The following is a 20,565-nucleotide window of genomic DNA, read 5'->3' on the forward strand; positions in this document are numbered from 1 at the left end:
GACGGGCATTTTCTGTTAGAACTCTGTGAGAGCTCACTGAGTTACGACCTCTAGTTCTGCTGCTGAGAATTCTTAATACTGCTTCTTTGCAAGTATGCTGGCTTCTCTCTCTACCTGCTTTCAAAACATTCTATTTATCCTTGGTTTTATGCAGTTTCAATACAGTATATCCAGTGGTGACATGAAACTGTTTTTAGGAACCTGTGAATTCATGTTTTTCTTCAATTCTGAAAAACTCAAGCCAGTTGCTCTTCAAAGCCCCCGTCCTGTAGGTCAGCGACCCCGTCCTCCACTGGCCCTTCTCAGGCCGGCGACCAGGCCCCCGACCTCCTTCCCTCTCAGGGCCCCGTCACTACTTCCTCAGACCCGGGCTTCAGTCTGTTACCCTCCTCAGCATTACCTAGCTATACTCCAATGCATTCACTGCTTTTAATGTCAATGATTATATTTTTCATTTCTGGAACTACTATCTGGATATTTTTCAAATCCTCATGGACTTTTTGTGTGTCTTATTTTTGGGGATTTGATTTATTCCTTTAAGTACAGCAACTTTACGTTCTCCCTCTGGCATCCTGTTATCTTACATTCCTGGGGGAGGTGCTCTAACTCCACTGTTTATTGGACCCGCAGACCTTTGCCTAGGGTGGGTCGTGTCCTTACGTGCTTTACGATTGTTGACTGTGGGCTGATCTTGGGGCAGCATGTAGGTTTTTCCTGCAAGAATTCAGTGACTTGAGTTGAGAAAGCATATGTTAATTTCTCAGCTTGGGGATCCTCAGACGACGTAGGAAGCATAAATGTTAGCTGTGGAATCCCCTAGAACCACAGCCTTGGATGCTGAACTCTCAGAACAGTTGTTTTTTCCCCCATTCTTTTCTCAAGGCCCAGGAGATACAGACAAATTTCCTTATTATTTCCTGCTGGTGAATGTTTGTCCCCCCACGAATTTTCATGTGTTTTTATTCATCTGTATTTTTATACGTGATGGCACATTACTGAGAAATTAATTTAAAAAACAAAATCTAAGACATTTGCTGTGAATCATAGCCACCTTAGCACCTAATTGTAGTATCAGTCAAGTTTTGTCATTGAGCCATTTTTCTATTTAGCTTTACAGCATAATCTCTAGAAAAACGACAACCTAATTGAATGACCATACAGTCTAGACCGTGTATCTGTGCTAACGCCCCTAACTGTCACAGGGACAAATCATCAGAGAGGAGACGCTTAGAAGGCAGTGGTTGCAGCAGGTAAACAACTTACCCCAATCCGCGGATCATGAGCTTCTCTTCTTCTTTTCCCATTCTCACGCTCAGCAGAGAGCGAATCTGACCAAGAGATGCCAGCAGGTTGATGGTGTCCTCGACGGAAACGCTGTTGATAGTGTAGGTCTTGGGCAGAGCACGAACCAGACCCCCAATGCCGTCATACTGTCGGTGGAGCAGCACAAACATGGCCCTCACCAGCTCAGGGTCTTCGATGACAGACTCTTGGGCCCAGCGGACCATGGTCTCGGATATCAGCTGCTGCAGAGTGGCTGCAAAGGAATCACGGACACTTCTTTAAAAAGGAAGTAACAGGACAAAGCAGTTGGGCATTTCGAATGCCCATCTCAGACCTCCAAACTGGTCTCTACGTTTGCACTGGAACTGAAAAGACTAGGGGTAGTTTTGGGAAAAAAACACAAAAACCTTCATTTAAACTTTTGTCTGTCAAAAAAAGATGAGTTACAGACGTGCAAGGATAAAAATAAGCAAACTTTTCTCTAAAAACTATTGTTATAATTAAGGAATTTAGGCTGCTTCAAAATTGTAGCCACTTCTGCAAAACTACCGCTGGCAGTCCAGAGGGCAATCGGCGAGCTGTCCTGCTCCTTTTACTTTTACTTACTTTGTTCCCTTATTTTTGTCCCAGGAGACCTGACATAATTCACCCTTATAAAGGTCAGCCACGGGATAGGCACTCAAGGGGCCATCTCTTTATCCAACTGTCTCCTCATCTGAGTCATCTGTAGCAGTGACTTCAGGAAATTATATTTTTACTTCAATTTGGACCCCTAACTGTCACTTAAATGACCTCAAAAGGATCTGACTGTGAAGCGGTATTAAGCTGGAAAGTTATCCCAGACAGAGGCGGTGGCTAGCAACATGACACGTGGTGTACACTGCCGTACGCTTAAAAGCAACAAAACTTCCAAACCTCATAAAACACAAGGTAAAGTTATCACAGCTCAGCAGGGGTGATGGGGTGACGGGCCCAGGGACTTCGTTCCTGTCACTAATACACTGGCTGATTTCCGAAAGGACTATTCAACCTGTTTTAATCTACACATTATTAAAGGAAAAATAAAAACTACCAGTTTTAACCAAATACAAAATTTAGATAAGATGTCAATATACTTCCACATGTCTCAAAGCCATGTTGTCATTTTCAACAGGTCAAAATCATAAACCTGATGATGGTAAAAAGTGATTCGCAAGAAAGTCTGAACTCTGGTTGTGGAGAAGATCTGACTCAAATTTGGTTGTGATACTGAAGAATTAGCTTAGAAGTAACTGTAAGTAAGTGGGAAAAAACCCACAAAATGTTTGTGAGTTTATTTTTTTTCTTTCATTAAAAGCTGTTAATAAACCAACACTGCATCTTGAATGAACAGTCTCAGAAGTGAGACAGGAGGTCAGCTGGCCTCCAGACCTACTTCGAGGCCCCTCTGGAGGAGCGCGCTGTCTGAGAGGCCCAGCGCCCCTGTGTGCTTATTTGGTTTCAGAGAATCAACTGTTACCTTTCAGTTAAACAGGACACAGATGAATCAGAAATGCTTAAGACTTGAGAAAATGTTTCACAACCAAAATATAGTTACAGACAATATCTAAATTTTTAGGGAAGGTTTAACTTGATCGCAAGAACATTTGAAAATCAAGAGCATAACATTTAGACATGAAGGCTCAGTTACTCGCTTCGTGCTTTCTCCTGACAGACTTTGATCCAGTACCTAAAGTTTTAGTTCTCTCGGGGCCTGTCCACCCTTCCAATGCAGCCATCCCTCAGCCTGCTCCTACAGTCTGACACTGTCTCCTTCTGGTGGCTATAGGCCTCTCCCTAAGAGTCTGATTCTTGGAAGCTGCAAACTCAGTTCTCTCACTGGCTCATCTAGTACAATACTCATTCAAACGATGAACTGCTGTCTGCGGCTGGGTCACTTTGGCAGTGCCCTTCACAGCTTACACGACTTCTTGGCGGCACTCTCAACTGGCTTTTCGGCTTGCTTCTTCTTCAGGTATGTCACCTTTTCCACCAAGGACAGCAGGCGTCCTCTAATCGTTAAATCACTGTTTCCATCCAGAGACCCGTCTTCATCCAGCTCAATTCCTAGTTGAAGAAAACAGAGGGAAAGAAAAGAAGGAAAAATAATATTGAGAGAAATATATTTAGGAGAAATAATTCTTGGGTTTTGCAATGTTTTCCATTCACAGCTTAAAGCAAGGCCGCCATGTCTAAAACAGCAGATGACGCTGAGTGAAGCAATCTTGCCCCCTGGCCTCACAGGCAAGAGTCACTCATTGCTGCCTTTTCCTTCTTTCTCTGTTTCCCCTGTCCTTGTGGGATCAGGGCTCTCAGCAGGTGGTACAAAACATAAAGCCAAGCAGAGGGTGAAAAGACTCTCTTAAGAGTCAAAATCAGTTCTGCTACTGGCGCTGACCCTCCGGCCTCTCTGGCTTTGTGTGCTGTCTGGACCTACAGCTCTGCCCTGCCTAAAACCCCCCTGGTCTTTTATCCTCCTCACTTGCCTCCAAGAGCGTCAGTGGTATTCTAGTAAGTTGAGAGACAGAGAGAACAGGTATAATTAGGTACCCTAAAGGAAGGCTTTATGTTTGAAGCAATAATTCTACCATTTTAGAGTATCCTTTTATTTATAGAATACATATTAATGTATGTATACATATATATACAAATACGTACATATGGTATCTATCTATATATAGACACATGTGTAGTGCAACTCCCTGGCAGTCATTTAGTGGTCCCTCATTTGTAAATTGGATTAATATACTTTACTACTCATTAAAATAAAGTAAAAATAATATCATTAGTGCCATACATATACACCACTTAAGGAACAGGTGATTCGTTTTCTTTCACTGAAACACAGACTTATCCACACCACTGTGTAAAGAGAGGAAGAGTCACACATTCAGAACATTCAATCAATTCCATTTTAAAAGTTCTTAGACTGAAAAGAAGGGAGAATCCCCTTAACAGATTTGGGCTCCTGACATATGACTTAATACAGGAGTTCCCTGGGCATCAATTAATTTCAAAAGACACAGGCTGGATTTCCTAGGCCGGTCCAAAAAGGTGGCCCCCAACCTGTTTACATACAACTGTTCTGTGATCAAATTTCTTTAGGCTAAATCAACTTAACACTCCCCTCTCTTCCCAAAGCCCTTGGTAACATGTCCCCATTCCCCCTGCTACTGAGAGAAGGAGGAAAAGAGAGAAAGGATCCTGGTCGTCTTCTGCTTGGTCTTAATGCCTTTCTGCTCTCTCTAGCCTCACGCCTTCCCACATTGGGTCAGTTAACCATTTGCCATAATAAATATTCTTAGATGAGCTCCCAACAGGCACTGTGTATATTTGTGAACTTGTTTACATATACACTCACTTTTGTACCAGTATGTGTACTAAAAATATGCATTTAGTAAGGGTCGTAAGTCAAGAAGACCTTACCACAATGCGTCATCAAATCTTCATGAAAATCCAAGAGCTGGTCTCGGATTTCTTCAGGACATGGACATTCGCTTTTGTCATCCTTAAAATTGAGAAGCATATTGATCTGAAAGTTTGGAAAAACAAAAGAAGAAGAACTAGAGTAAAAGAAAAGTGAATTCAGGAACAACAAAAAAGATCATAAAAACCAAAGATGTTCAAAATCTCTTTCTGAGTGTCCACAGAGTGTTGCCCACTGGATGAAAAATCATTATCCCTCAATCCAACAAATACCCCAAAATAAATCAAATCATTCCAAGCTCAGCTGAGAAAGTCACATCATTTGCTTCTTCGTTCTCAATTCCACAACATGTCAAATCTTTGTACACTCAGCCTTCTTAAATCAACCAATATCTAAATCTTATTTTTAAAATTTTACTATGCTTCTCCTAGATTTTCATTTTTCCTTAGCTAATTTCCATGCTTTATTGAACATTTTAAAGAACTATTTTTTTAGAAGGATACAGCAAAGAAGAAAAACCAAACATAATTAAAGACTAAATAATGGATAACTATACTTTTTCTAACATTAATGGTTCAATTAAACAAACTGCAAGAAACTTTCTTCCACGTTTCAGTTTTAGATACAATAATATTAAGTTTATGAATGAAGAAAAGCCTGTTCCATAATTTTCTTTTAAGAAACAATTCTAAGCTTTCTTTTTAGAGAACTGTATGTGAAACTTCGTTAAACTAGTATTTTAAGAAAACTGTAAATTCATATTCTATTGTAAGAAATAACACAAAGAGATTCGGGTGTACCCTTTACCCAGTATCCCCCAATGGTGACACCTTGCAAAACAGTAGCACAGAATCACAGCCAGCGTATGGACAGTGACACAGTCAAAACAGGGAACGACTCCAGCACCCAGGACCCTCCTGCTACCCTTTTACAACCACAGCCACTTCCCTCTTGCCTGCCCTTCATCCCTAACTCCTGTCAGCCACTAATCTGTTCTGTTTCTCTATTACTGGCATTTCAAGACCACTATACGAACAGAATCATGCAGTAAACACAAATGCACTCCCTTATGATTCTTCTGACAACTGCAGGATCTGTAGTGTAGCTCGTTTTATTCCTGATTTGGTAATTTGTGTCTTCTCTCCTTTTTCCTTTGTCAGTCTCTTTAGAGTTTTGTTGATGTTACCAGTATTTTTAAATAACCAGCTTTTGGAGTCACTGATTTTTTAAATTGCCCTGTTTCAGGCTGCACTTATTTCTGCTCTGTTCTGTGCTACTGGTTTCCTTCTGCTTGTTTTGGGTTTATTTTGCTCCTTTTCTAAATCCTTGTGACGGCAGCTTAGATCATCGCTTTGAGTCTTGTTCTCTTTTTAAACATAAGTATTCAATGCAATAAATTTCCCTCTCACACAGCTTTGGCTGTTTCCACAAATTCTGATATGTGATATTTTCATTTTCTTTCAATTCAGTGTATTTTCAATTTCTCTTGCGACCCCTCCTGGAACGATGTATAACACAGACGTACACTACTTGGTCTCCAAGTACTTGGAGATTTTCCTGTTATCTTTCTGTTACTGATTTCTAATCTGACTCCACTGTGGTCAGAAAAAACATTATGTATGAAAAAACTCAATCTTTTACATTTGTTGAGGTTGTTTTATGACTCAAGATATAGTTCATCTTTGTACATGTTCCACGGGCACTTGGAAAAAGTGTGTGTTCTGTTACTGGGAGGCGTGTCCCACAAACATCCGAAGATTCTGCTTGCTGATGACAGTTCTGTGTTCTCCTACATGCGTGCTGATCCTGTCCAGCTTTTCTTTCAAATATTGAGAGAGGGGTGTTGAAGCCTCCGACTATGACTGTGCGTTCGTCTCTTCCTCCTTTCGGTTCTGTGTTGAGCTCACATGCTTGCAGCTCTCTCGTCTGGCACATCCACATTTGTCTCTTTGGTGGATTCACCTTGTACCCCTGTGTAATGTTCCTGTCTGTCTCTGACAATTTTCTTTGCTCTGATACAGTCACTCTTACTTTCTTTTGATTAATTTTTCATGACACATCTTTTATCATCCTTCTACTTTCAACGTATCTACAGCATTACATTTTTAAGTGAGTTTCCTGTAGAGAGCATATAGTTAGGTCAAGTTTTTAAAACTCACCCTGTCAATCTCTGTCTTTTACTTGGTGTATCTGGATTATTTATCTTCATGAATTTACTGTTTAACGCTATGATTTAAGTCTACCATTTTACTCGTTTTCTGTTTGTTCTCTCTGATTTATTTTTCACAATGCACTGTGAGTTCCTTGAACTGTTTTTAGGACTCCATTTTGAATTATCCATGGTATTTTCAGTGGACCTCTTTGCACAGCTGTTTCAGCGGTTGCCCTGGATATTATATATACTTAATTTTCATCTCAGTCTACTGGTATCAACATTTTACCAGTTTAAATGAAGTATAGAAACAGTAGCTTCCTTTATGTCCCTTATTCTCCATTTAAAACACAGCTGCCTTACATATTTGCTATGCATACATTTAGAACACATTAGACAGTTACTATTTTTGCTTTGTCCACCAAACAGAATTTAGAAAACTCAAGAGGAGAAGGAAATTGCATTAAGTAGAGTCGTATTTTTTATACTTTGTGTTGTCCTTTCTTCCTTCCTGATCTTCAAAATGTTCTTCTTTTGTCATTTTCTTTCTATTTAAAGAACTTCCTTTAGGCATTCTTTCGGAGTGATCAAATTCTGGTAGCTTTCCTTCATTTGAGAAAGTGCTGGTGTTCCCGTCATTCGTGAAGGGCATTTTCACTGCATGTGGAATGCAGGCTGGACAGGGCCTTCCCTTCAGCACCTGAAGGGCGCTGTGCCGCCTCCTTCTGGCTTCTGTCTTTCTGAGGAGAACCCTTGCCACTCACATTGTCTTTCCTGCATGGGTGTCATTTCTGTCTCAGTGATTTCAAGACTTCTTTCTGTATCTTTAGGTTTCACAAGTTTGACTGTGATACGTCTTGATTTAGATTTTGAGGGTATCCTGTTCAGGGTTTACTCAGTTTTTAGAATCTCTTTCTTTACATCTTTTGTCAAAATTCAAAGGTTTTCAACCATTATTTTTTCAGTTCACTCCCTCTCCTATCCCTCTGGAAATCCAAGACCACGAATGTTAGCTCTTTTGCTGTATTTGCACTGGTCCCTGAGGCACTTTTTGTTTCACTCTGTTTTCTGTTTTTTAGGCTGGGTAATTTCTACTGTTCTCTCTTCAGTTCAGTGATTCTCTTCTCTGTCCCCACCATTCTGCTGTTAAATCCATCCATGGGAGGTTTTTATTCTGGATACTATATTTTCAGTTCTAAAATCTCCATTTGGTTCTTCTTTATGTCATAGATAGATAGATAGATAGTTTTGTTTTGCTGCAACTCTCTCTCTCTCTCTCTGTCTTTTTTTGTCATCTCAGAGTTGGTATCTTTTGGTTACCTGGACATTTTTGATATTATGTTATGAGACTTTGGTTCTTATTTAAACTTCTGGCTTCTTCTGACACCACCAAGCCAGAGAGGGGCTTGAGTGCCTCCTTACCGCCAGGTGGAGTGGAAGTCCATTTCTCCACCTGATGTCTGTGGAGGAGAGAGAAGACCTTGTTCCTGCTGGGAGAGGCTGGGAGATCCAGTTCCCCACAGGACGTGAACTCATATACAGCCCGGACTGGGAAGGGTAAGAGTGCCTTGGTACTTACCCCACCCTGGCCTCTACTGACACTTTGGAGGCTGTAGGCCTCATTCGCACCAGTGGGGACAGAGCCCCAGCTCCCTCCAGTCCCAGCCTGGTCAGAGTAGAGGTCTAAGCTCCCCATTCAGTGTCTGCTGGTTTGAGAAGGGAGTAGGGCACAGGGTTACTGTGGCGTTGGTTGGAGTCCTATGGTCAATACCTAAAAGTTTTGTCTTGCTAGAAAAACAGACAGCTTTTCCACTCCTTTGGCTGGATGGAGAAGGCGCTTGGAGAGCTTTTCTTGTCTATGCCCATTGGCATTTCTGGCGTTTCTGGGTTGCCGGCTTTGTTAGCTCCAAGTCTGCGACAGATGAGGCAAAAAGAAAACCCGGGAACTCACCACCGCATCATCCCTTGGGTGCTGAGTCCCGCAGCCAGTCTTCCTTCTCCCTATCTTTCAGTCTTCTGCTGTTGTCTTTTATGTAATGTCCCGGGTTACAGGTGGACTTAGAAGGAACAACAGGAAAGGCACATGTACTCCACCTTTCCAGAAGCAGAAGTCTCCCAAGAGCAGTTTAACAAATGGAGTTCACCTGGGAGAGGCTGGACTTATTCTCTGCTCAATAAATGTTTGTATCAGTAAACAAAATTCCATGTCCCTTCCCTCAAAGCAATTACACTCTGGTGAGAAAAAAATAAATTCTGCAATTAGTTCCTAAATGCTTTCATTCAAAGGCATCTTGGATACGGAGGGAAGGCACAGTCAGATACTGAAGACGAGCTCCGTCAGTCAGACCTCTGATACCACAGCTGCATTTGATGGTCCCCCCACAAGAGACCCATCCCGGAGCAGGTGCCAGAAAGCTTACTGCCCTGGACTTGCTCATGCTTGGGTTTAGGCATACGCTTTTGGTTTTGCCGCACCCTAGGGAGACCTGGGTTTGGAGATGAGCAATCAGAGGAAGAACCACAAACAGGTGATGAGTATTCCTGCAAGACTGCTGGCAGTGACACTGGGTTCTTCCTAGAGGAACAAAAGGAAAAGCATCCAGCACTGAGTCCTAGGAGTCAGGGTTCCACGAGGTGGGCGGTGCTGCGCCTGCAGAGACGACCCACCTGTGCTGGGATATTATTCCTATTTAAGAACCTCCGCATCTGGCCCACTGGTTTCCTCACAGAGACCAGAATACCCCGATACCTCTTAACAAGTTGCTCGTTTGTTTAAACCAACCAAGTGGATTCTTTTGGTAAAACCACAAACACTGACTAAACGAACTTATTTAGCTAGCTTAAAGAGAACAGGAAAAAAATACACTTGCAACTTGTGCTATAATTTTGCAACGTTTGGAACCTGAATGGACCGAAATCCAAAGTGAATAGAAAGGATTTTCAGTTCGCTCCTGTACCTGTTCTTGAGGTGGTGATCGAAACTCCTTTGTCTTTCTGGCTGTGAGGGCAGCCGACATGTTTAAGGCTTGCATGACCTCGTTGTAGCGGAACCGCTGGTTGTCCTGGAGCTTGGCTACAAAGTCATCAGAAAAGGCCACAATGGCTTCTATCCGGTGCCGGACCTGGCAGTCACAGAGGTACTGAAGTAGGAGGCACATCTAAAAAGACAAAAAGGCATCACATTTAATTTCTGAATCTTTAACTAGTGAATGTGCATCAAATCCAAGCTCGTGGCAGACACGCTCAGTTGTCAACTCTTCTCCTTTATTAACAGAACCCTGACTTTATGAAGACAGCAGTGTGCTCAGTCCCAGGGAATGAAGTGTCATCTGTCTAAGCCAGAATGGCAAGTTCCCGCTGATGTCCCTTTGATGAGCACTTACTGTCCCAGCCTCCTCTGCAGCTACAGGCACTTTAGAGAATGAGATGAGGAGGAGAAGTCTGCAAGGGGTCTTCTGCGAAAGAGTCTGCGTCATTAATAACAGACTAGAACATCCTCTTTTCAAAATGGCTAGTGACATGATCACTAGAGGAAGAATGACGTAACATAGTTTAGTATAAAAACCATAAACTGAAGATCACAGAAAGACACTAAGATCTGAGTTCCTGAAGACACTCCTGAGCTACTGTATTAATTCCAGAACTGTCTACCTCCAGACTTTGCAAGTAAGTTGATTAAGTGGCTTTCTTGCTTATTCATTAAATGGTTAGCTGGGTATTGTCTTACCAGAAGCCAAAAGGATTTTTAACAGATACAGTGCATCGGTAGAAACATGCCTTCCAGAGAAGGTTCTGCCCAAGTTAGGAAAACGTTGAAGTACCCTTTATACCAATGGTGCTATCAATACACAGCAGTGTTTAGGAGGACTTCAAAAGCCCAGATGTCACCACCCACGACATTGCCGTTTCTGTGGGCGCCGGCTCCGAGGGAGCCCAGGGTGCACATCCCCCTCCACCTGCTCTGTCCCACCCCAGTGTATGCAGCGGCCCCTCAGGGGGACCAGGTGGCAGTCTCCCAACCACGTGGGCTCTGGACCACCCCATCATCCTCCCCTTACCCATCTTCCTCGCAGCAGCTACACTGAGATCTTAGAACAAAATCATCCTGCTAAATTTCCTCCATGGTTTTAACTGAACTGAGAATAAAATTCAAAATTCGTCGTATGGCTGGTTTTAGCAAAGAGCCAGACTCTGTAAGAAGTGCCTTCTGCCCGTCCTCCACCCCGCCCCTCCAGCTGATGTGCGGAAAGGTCCTGGGACACCCCTCCCTCCTCTCCACGGGTGCAGAGCTACACTCAGCAGCCAGACCTCGGCTTGCAAGTCTCCAGCTTGGACCCCTAACTGTATTCCAGGTGAGATTTTCTCTCTTCTAGAAACCCATTATTTGCCTTCAGTGCATTTAATGCGATTAGCAAGAAGATATTTTACCATAAATATATAAATAAGCGTCTGTTTCCGCGAGACTGTGAGCTGCTTTTAGCCGGCACCCAGTGCCTGGTCAGAGGAAGCCCTCAACCGAGGCTGCCGGAGGAATGAAGAGGAAAATAGGCATCAGAGACACGAGCGTCGAAGTGATGCTGATGAACAACAGAGGCCTCGGGGCTGAGTCCCCACTCCCTCAGAAACGGGCACAGCCAGTACAGCCCTGCGGTATGAGCCTGGGCGCACCTGCTGGTGAGCAGGTGTCCTGAGGTGGGAGAGGGCGGAGGGGAGAGAGGCGGGGAAAGCCTTGCATTTCAAGCGTCCCAGCAAAATGTAGGTGGCATGCAGCCTCGGAAAGAAGGGGAGACACCAGGAAACTGCTGAGGAACAGGAGGGCGGAGGAGGACAGCTGGCAGGACAAAACCCATCTCCTGTGCTCCTTCCAGACACACACACACACACACACACACACACACACACAGAAAGGAACAGCGCCACACACACTTGCACAGGTGCAGGACAGGCAGACATGCTTGACCAAGGAAACCACCTTGACAAAAGTATGAAATGTATCTTTCATGCACGACAGCCAATTGAATCAATTGGAAAATTCATTAATTCCATTCCCAATGCAAGAAAATTGGAGGGCATGCCCCCAAGCCCAACAGGAGGTTAGTTAATTTTATGAAGAGCGACCCTCACACAGGAGCAGAGACACACACACACAGAGAAAGAGAGCAAGGCCCATGTTAACAGGTTCTGAAATTCACTGCAATCTTTTTCTCTGATTACCTGCAATTTAACTGGCTCGGGCAGTTTCATTTGGAGCAGACCTTCCTTGGGCCTCTTACCCCCTTTGGCTTCTTCCTCCGTGGCTCCGTCGGGCTTGGGGTCTTCGGCGCAGGGCTCCCCCTCCAGCACCTCGCTCTCCTCGTCAGGGGCAGCAGCTTCCTTGAACACGCTGGGCTCGATGAGCTGCAGGACGTGCTTGAGGTCCCGGCTGTGGAAGACACCCATGATGAGCAGGGTGTAGAAGAGCTTGATGAGGGGCACGAGGAGGAACTCAGTGGTGCCCCCCACGGGGTCCCGGGCGTGCAGGCTGCCCTCTCGCACTGCCTCTGTCAGCATCTGGATGGTCTTGGCCTTGAGGATGTCCAGCGGGAACTCAGGGCTGTACTGGTAGCTCTCGTGACTGATGCTCACGAAGCTGGGGGAGGACACCTGCATCCGCGGCCTGAGCGAGGTGCTGAGGCCAATGCCCGGGAGGCCGTGCTTCTTGTTCTCGTCCGGGAACAGCGTGATGCTCTTGGTCTCCTCCGTCATGGGGACGATGAACTCGCTGTTCATCATGAGCCTGGCGGTGGCGTAGGAGCTGAGGTGGATGTCAATCAGCAGGTCGTAGTAGCCGGCGCGCAGCAGGCCGGGCATATACTTGCTCTCGATGGCGTAGAGCAGCTGCGGCTCATCCACGTGGCTGCACAGGGCATGGGCCACGCGGTGGTTCCCCAGCGCACACACCGCCGAGTACAGCCGGAGCGTGTGGTAGTGGAACTTCAGCAGGTCCTCCTGCTCGGTCAACTCCAGGATGTCCACAGACCTGGGGACGGAGACGTAGCACCGATATTTACAATAACCTCAATCGGAGGAGAAATCTATGTGCCTGGTTGACCTCAAACATTACTATACATAAAATAGATAATCAACAAGGACCTACTGTACAGCATAGGGGACTATACCCAATATCTTGTAATAAGCTACAATGGAAAAGAATCAGAAAAAGAATAGATCTCTCTCTATATATATGAAACTGAATCACTTTGCTGTGCACCAGAAACTAACACAACATTGTAAATCAACTACACTTCATTAAATAAATAACAAAACAAAAACACTAAAAAAAAATTATGGAAACACTTTTTCAAATTAGTTGTATGACATGTTTAAGGATAGCATAGATTTATTTCTAAAAAAATCATCTTTAGATGTTTTATAAACTTCCTTCCACATAGAGTTTTATGTTGAAAATGTCCAACCACTGGTGCTTTTAAAACATTGGACCTGGGACCTGGTGCTACAGAGCTTGCATCGGCACAAATGCCATCTCCTCGAGCAACAGAACACAAAGAAACTATAAAATAAAATTATACTCCGTGTATGCCTATTTGGGGTGAATTATGAACAAGATACAAAAAGACGAAAAACCCAACTGCCACTTCTAGGTGCCGGGAGCAAAAGCGGAGTACCACGTATGATCCCTGCACACAGCACCACCAAGGGGGTGAGCAGACCACCGAAGCCGCCCCTCCGGCCCCACCCACCGACCCACCCTCACTCCATTTAGGGACCAGCTCCCCCCGCTCAGGGAGTGAGCAACGGCACCTGTTTCTTGTTTTCACTCCCTTGTGCTACAGCATGAGTCTCAGCAAAGCCCTGCCCGAATTTCTTCTCTGGCCCCTTATTAGTTTCTGTTGACTAAGGACACCAAGGACACTGGTCGGTACCACTGTGACCTTCTACATCTTCCATCACTAATTAACATAAATGATAAATTACCATGGCAAGCATATGTCAGGTTTCTGACTACAGCATGCCAACGAATTACATCACAACCTTAAAATTCTCTGCTTAATATAATATTTTCCCTCACAAAGAAAAATTCCTCCCCAAATGTAATGTTTATTTTGGTTGCTGAGTAATTTTATTTTTAAAAACATCAGATGCAAAACTCCAGTAAGACTTTTCTCATGTGAAATTTACATAAAATGGAATTATTTAAAGATTCACCTGGCCAGATTAATTTTTCTTTGGCTTTCTTTTGTTTTGAAACATCTTTATTGAGATATAATTCACATACTACATCCTTTACCTATTTAGAACAAATCATGCAATAGTTTCAGTATATTAAGGGAACTGTGCAACCACTTCCACAGCCTAAGTTTGGAATATTTTCATCCCCCAGGGACAGCCCAGTAGTACCCACCAGCAGTCGGCCCTCCGGTCCACGCCCTTGCCTCCCCCTAAGCACACGTGATTCTACTTTCTCTGTCTACAGACTTGCTTCTGGGGGCTTCTCATGTAGACGGAGCCCCGTGCTGCGTGGCAGCAGTGTAACTACTGACACCGCAGGCTCTTGTTCTGGAGCACCGTCCACGCTGCAGCCCGTACCAGGACACCACTCCTTTTCATTGCCAAACGATAACGGTGCGGATCTACCACATTTTATTTAGCCTTGAATCAGCTGCTGGGCATTTGAGCTGTTTCCCTTTTTGGCTACTGGGAATAACGCTGCGATGAAGTTCACGTACACATTTTTGTGTGGGCAGGTCTTCACTTCTCTTGGGTATATACCAAGGAGTGGAACTGCTGGGTCGTACGGTAACTCGGTATTTAACTTTTTGAGGAACTAACTGTTTTCCAAAACACAGGGTAAACTTTAAAGGAATTAAAAGAAAAGAAAGATGCCAAGCATTTCAAAATATATAAAAGTGAGCGTAGCTCCTACAACAATTTTAAGATTAAAGACTTAAAATATAAGAAGGACAACAAATATGTGTATCTTTCCATTGTTTTCATGCCGTGTTTTCACTTAGTGACTTAACTTCCGCATGATATTTTGGGAGGGAAATCTCGGTCCCAAACTTAGGAACTCACCCCTTACTGATAATGAAACTGCTAAAACGAAGTATCTGCAGCTTGACTGGCTACCATGTAGAAAAACTGAAAATCACAGACAAAGCTCCCTTTGGGTATTTCTCCTACTTTACGTGATCACTGTACTGCCTGGAATGCGTACAGACCTGTCTCCCAGGCCCTCGTGGTGTCTGCTCTTCCACTGACGATTCTTAGTCTCAGCTCCTCACACCTGTCAAAGGAGGGTCTGAACTAACTGACTTGCGTGATTCCATCTCCACTGCGGTACAGTCCCGAGGTGCTGTCTTACTCAGCTAAGTCATAGGTCAGACTGCCGTTGGACTTACCGGAATTTTTACTTGCTGTTGTCCTCACGAGTAAAACAAAAGTCAGGAAAGAAACAAAACATCAGATCGCCTTTGCAACTGCAGTGTAATTTGCTTCAGTGACGAAGTGGCTAAGACACAGGTTTAAACGTGGAATGTGCAAAATAATGTCTCTGCGGCCACAAGAGCTCAGGTCTGTTTCAAACCTAGCTGTGCTTCCCCGGCACCAGCCCGGGGCCCCTGGGCAGCGGTCTGAGGGGGAGGGTCCCCAGCAGACAGGAAGGATGCTCGGGCTGACCTGTTCTCCTCCGGGATGTGAAGAGACATGAACTGCAAGGGTTCCACACACTGCACCAGCCAGCCCTGGCGCTCGCTGATTCGAGAGACGTCGACCTTTAAGAACTGGTTGGGCATCCTGCTCCAGAGGACGTGGGACAGGAACTGCACATGGAGGCGTGGGGGGCACTGCGGCACCGGGTTTTTGTGCTCACTCTTGAACAGTCCCGCTGAGAGAGGCATCACGTTCTAGGAGGTGGAGAAGCGGAGAAAGAATTAACTGAGAACACTCCTTGGGGTTAGGAGAGCAAGCACCAGAGTTCTGTACAGGAAAGAGATGGTGAAAGTAAGAGACACTGCACGTGGGGCAAAGTCCATACGAAAACAAGAGAAACTGGGTGGAACGGTTCCTGAGAGGACAGGCGTTAGGGCAGGCACACCCGCGGCGGTTTCCTGCCCACACAGCCGACAGCGCCCTGAGAACGTGAGAGCAAGTGAGCACGACCATGTGCCCTTCTTATTTCTCTACCAAGCCAGGCCCTCAAGGACACTGGCAAGTCTTAGCTACCTTCAGGGCCAGACCTCCCTAAAGAGAGGTGACATCCTCTTGGCTTTCTCCCTCTCTCGCTGTCTGTCCTGTCACCCACCTCATCCTTACACCACCTACCCACTCACTCCTCGTCAGTTTGCCGGGTTTTAGTAACCAGCAGTACACCAGAAACAGCTCAGCAGATAATCCCGACTATCAAACGCGAAAGCAGAATCAATCAGGGTTAACGCACACCACTCCTTCCCCTGCACCTTCCTCTGCCTCCAACACGTATCTTCAGCCATCTAACTCCTTCAGTCTGGTCTCAGGGAAGGAGAAGTCTCTGCCTGCCAAAGCTGATTCATTCATTTATGATCAAGATGCCACCCCTGCCCGCCTCTCCTGGACCAAAAAATCAACTGTCTCCTCTTCCTGCATGACCGCCAGTCTCTCCCTCTCTAGAACCTTCTCTGTCACATGATTTAGACTGCCTCGTCCTCAAGCTATTTTCCTGCTCTCTTCTTCTACTGGGGGAAAAACCCTAGGCACCGTACCAGACACTGAGAATATATCGGTGAACAAAACAGACAAAATCCCTACCCTCATGTGGCTTCCATTCCTTTTTTTGGGAGACATAAAATAAAAACCAGTAAGTAAATAAAACAGCGTATTAGAGAAGAGGTCATGGAGGGGAAAAAAACAAAAAAACAGGATAGGGGAATCACAATGCAGGACAGTAGTAATAACCAGGGTGCTCAGAATGGGTGTCACTGAGCAGATGACATCCAAAGAAGGACCCAAAGGGGAAGAACCATGTGGATATGCGGGGGAAGAAGTTTCCATGCAGGGGGACTGTCCATGCAGAGAACCCAAGGAAGGAGCCTGCCTGCGAGTCTAAGAAAGAGCTGGAGGCCAGTGTGGCTGTGCCACAGTGGAGGTGGGGCAGGATGAGCTGAAGCCAGAGGGGAACAAGATGTCCCATCGTTCAGAACTTGAGAACCATTCAGAGACCCCTGATTCTTCTTCCCAGGGAAACAGGGTTTCGAGCAGTGAAAGGACACAATCTGAGTTATATTCTGAAACAATGATGGTCACTCTGATTGTTCTCTGATAAGCAGATGGGTGAGGACCAATCAGAGGCTCCTGGAGGGTCTGACCAGCCAGATGGCGGGGAGGCAGGTCAAAGGTGGAGGATTTGCTGGGGAGGGAACTGGGGCGCGGGATGTAAAGGAGTCACCAAGGATGACTGCAAGGCTTTGGGTCTGAGGACTAGGGAAGATCCCGGGAGACGGCATAAAGCAGGTCAGGAGGAGTGGGGAGGGGTGGTCAGCAGTCCAGTTTTGGACATACCCAGTTTGCAATAAGACACCCAAATGGAAAAGTCAAATAGACCAGTATTAGAGTTTGGGTTCGGAGAAGCTACCACTTTTTCTGTCAAATTTTCATTTTTTTTTAAGTTGCCAACCTTGCTGCCTCCTTTCTCTCACTTTCTATCTTGAATACTAATAGGAACTTCATAATCTGGCTTCTCCATTGTTGTGCTGGTGTTTTTCTGGCAAGGTCACTAAAGCCCTCCTTCTTAAGTCACGGGTGCCTTTAGTCCATATCACACTGGCTTTCCTGTGGCTGCCAGAATCTCACTGTACAAAGGTAGAAACGAGCTCACGCGGTGTAAGGAACATGTCCAGGGTCCCCGATATGCACCCTGAGTTGTGCCCGATGGCTCAGTGTTCAAAATCGCAAATTTCAGTTCAACTCCTTTTCCTGAATTTCAGCCAGCTCTTCTGCTCATTGATGTTAGTCTCCCTTCACTGGCCAAACTAATAATATTTAAATGAATCCCTGACTCTTCTCTGTGAGCACTGAATCCAATTCCTCAACAAATCCTATTAACCCAATTCACTGACAAGTTCTGTTAATTTCTCCCTAAAGCATCTCCTCACTCACCACTCTGTCTGTTACAACTGCCACCAATCTCCCCATCTCCTCCCCTGGAGACAGTGTCAAATTGTTGGCACCTGATTATTACTGCTGCTCTCATTCTTGCGAGAGCAGGTACTTCTCCACTTCATGACCAACATATTCTTCCCAAACAGGTTTGCTTATCCTCAACCCCCGACTTCAAGTTTCCAGCGGATCAGCACCGTCTATGGAGTCAGTATCTTTAAAGCCTCTCCAGCTCGGTCGTGGTCCACCCTCCACCCCATGAACCTCCAGCAAAGCCCAGAGGGCTTCCCGTGCCACACGACACTGAGCTCCCTCATCCTCAGCACCCTCTCCCCTGTGTGTGGGCACTCTCTCGCCCCCTGTCTGGAATGCCCTCTTCTAGCAAAGGCACCCTGAGATTTGCTCTTTTAAGAATCGACCTGAATGTCACCCCTGTTTCAGCTCTGCCTGACCATCCCATCCTGCCTAGCTGCTCCCTCACTTCTGTTCCCGGAGTGTCAGTGGTGCCACCCCGGCAGCGCCCACCACCGCACAGCAGTCTCAGCCCTTGACGATCACTTCCAGCTCGCCTGTGAGTCCAGTGGTCTCTCAGCTGTGTGAAATTTGGCATTTTTGTTCTGTCTAAGCCTAGTTTTATTGAGTAACATTTATGATGACCAATGAGACCCTTTTAATTAATTATGTTACCCTGGTGACCTGAAAGAGAGTACAGAATTTTCAAACATGGCAACTCTCCTCTTAAAGAATCATTCATGTGATTAATACCAGTACTAATGAAATGCTGAATTCATTTAAGAAGTGCGTGCTATTTCCTAACAGAAAACAACCCAAATATGATACCAGGAGGGAGTCTCTCTTACCTTTATTCTTCCCAACTCAAACTGAAAGACATGAGGACTTGTAGCTTGTGCAAAAACGGCAGGAAATAACTTTGTACTTGGCTCCACCTTAAATAAACAAGCGAATTTAATAATATTAGTACAGCAGGAACACTAAGAAGCTGTATTTTCTCCACAGCACCCAAAGAACACTTTCAGAAGAAGACTTCCTGTCACAGGGAGACCCCCTCTCGGCTGTTACTGGGAGTGGCCCCTTCCGTTACCACGCAAGCACCTCTGGAGCCGTGATTGTTGGCTCTGAGGGGCTGGTGCTGTTATTATTTGAACAGAAGTAAAACTCCATCACGAACTCATTTGTTTTCCTCTCCTTCTGTCGTAGGCGCCGGCGCATACCTGGTAGTAGGTGCTCAGCTCCTTGCCGTTGGCGGTGAAGGTGAGCAGCCCGCTGGCCGCGTCCACCACACAGCCGATCTCCAGGCCATTACTGTTGCGCCCCTGCCCCGGGCTCATGCTCTCGCCCGCACACACCATGTAGCAGTTGCTGCGTTTGATGCTGAATTTCAGGAAAAAACCAAAAACAAAAAATCACATTTCTCTTTGTACGACCAGGGATCTACCGGAAAGCATGTGCATCCTGCAAACTAAGCCTAAGGTGTGCTGTGCAGGCAACGAGCTCCTGCCAACGTGGGGGAGGCGCACAGTGCGCCCAGGTCAGCGATTCTTGAGCAAAACCGCACTGACGTGAGGGGGCTTTCTGAATCAGGTCTCCTGAGCCTCTCAGCTCCACCCGGGGCAGGACAGGCCCACAGGCTGGAACCGAGGAAGAACTGACCTGCACCCTCCCTCCAAAAACTCAGACCACACTGGACCTTTTTTTGAGGTTCTGACAAGCTTAACTATTTAATAACTATCCAAATTGGTAATTTTCTTTCTCATAGGTTTTTTCCCTGAACCACTCGTTCTGAGATGAGAAGCATTCATTCCCGACACTGTCAGAGTCCTCAGTCAAATTCCACACGAGCCACTCAGCACTGAGGAAGTCTGGCTAATGTGATGCCCCTTTATGGAGAATTCCTGGCGATCCGTTATGAGAGACAGACTTCACCAGGATGTGCACAAAATCCGCGATGTTAGCACCGAGCCCCACCTCGGTTTCACCCTTACCAGAGACAGCGGCAAGCTGACGTGACCTGAGTTTGGCCTGCTACTCCTTCTCTGCCACCACCCAGCGCACGTACTCACAAGGCTGGCAAAAAAGCCAAATCCAAGAAAACAGGAGGAAAAGAGCAAGAAGGCTGAGGTAGAGTCAGTTTCCGTATCGTCACATGTTGGATGCGTTTCCGCACACCACTTACAGGAGCCTCAGCGACCTCCCCCAGCCTGTATTTCCTGCACCAAAACCATCAGTCAGATATCCCAGCCCTAGACTGAGTTACCTCCTAACACTGCCGCCACCTCAAGTTCATGGCGGTTCAGGTGTCAAAGTCTGAAGGCAGGAGGAGACCGAGCTTCCGGTCACCAAGAGTGATGGTGCAGGAACAAAAGAAAAGCAAGCCTAGGAGGGGCTCGTCCTGTGAGACCTGTCCCAGCAGATCAGAGAGGGTGCACGGGCACAAAGGCTGATGTAGGAGGCCAGGTCTTCTCTTGTTCTGCAAGGAAGATGGCCTTCGTCTCTGTTTTGAAGGTTGGGTTTGAATTTGGTTTGTTTTGCAAAA

At 45.6% G+C, this 20,565-nt stretch overlaps 1 protein-coding gene across 15 annotated transcripts in view; it reads right to left on the minus strand.

Moving 5' to 3' along the window:
* RYR2 (ryanodine receptor 2) overlaps nt 1–20,565 on the minus strand; it is a 543,353-nt gene that overhangs the window by 168,159 nt on the left and 354,629 nt on the right. For all 15 annotated transcript variants that reach the window (XR_010381799.1, XM_064487828.1, XM_064487826.1 and 12 more), the window contains 8 exons: nt 19,244–19,403; nt 18,872–18,958; nt 15,558–15,784; nt 12,096–12,900; nt 9,839–10,039; nt 4,729–4,834; nt 3,226–3,369; nt 1,264–1,537 (listed from right to left, as the gene is read on the minus strand). Coding sequence is in view for 14 of the 15 variants with exons in the window: in XM_064487828.1 (XP_064343898.1) it covers nt 1,264–1,537; nt 3,226–3,369; nt 4,729–4,834; nt 9,839–10,039; nt 12,096–12,900; nt 15,558–15,784; nt 18,872–18,958; nt 19,244–19,403 (2,004 nt within the window). In the remaining variant the exon portion in view is untranslated. The remainder of the gene's footprint in view (nt 1–1,263; nt 1,538–3,225; nt 3,370–4,728; nt 4,835–9,838; nt 10,040–12,095; nt 12,901–15,557; nt 15,785–18,871; nt 18,959–19,243; nt 19,404–20,565) is intronic.

Source organism: Camelus dromedarius, chromosome 8, assembly GCF_036321535.1.
Source record: "Camelus dromedarius isolate mCamDro1 chromosome 8, mCamDro1.pat, whole genome shotgun sequence".
Taxonomy (NCBI): Eukaryota; Metazoa; Chordata; class Mammalia; order Artiodactyla; family Camelidae; genus Camelus; species Camelus dromedarius.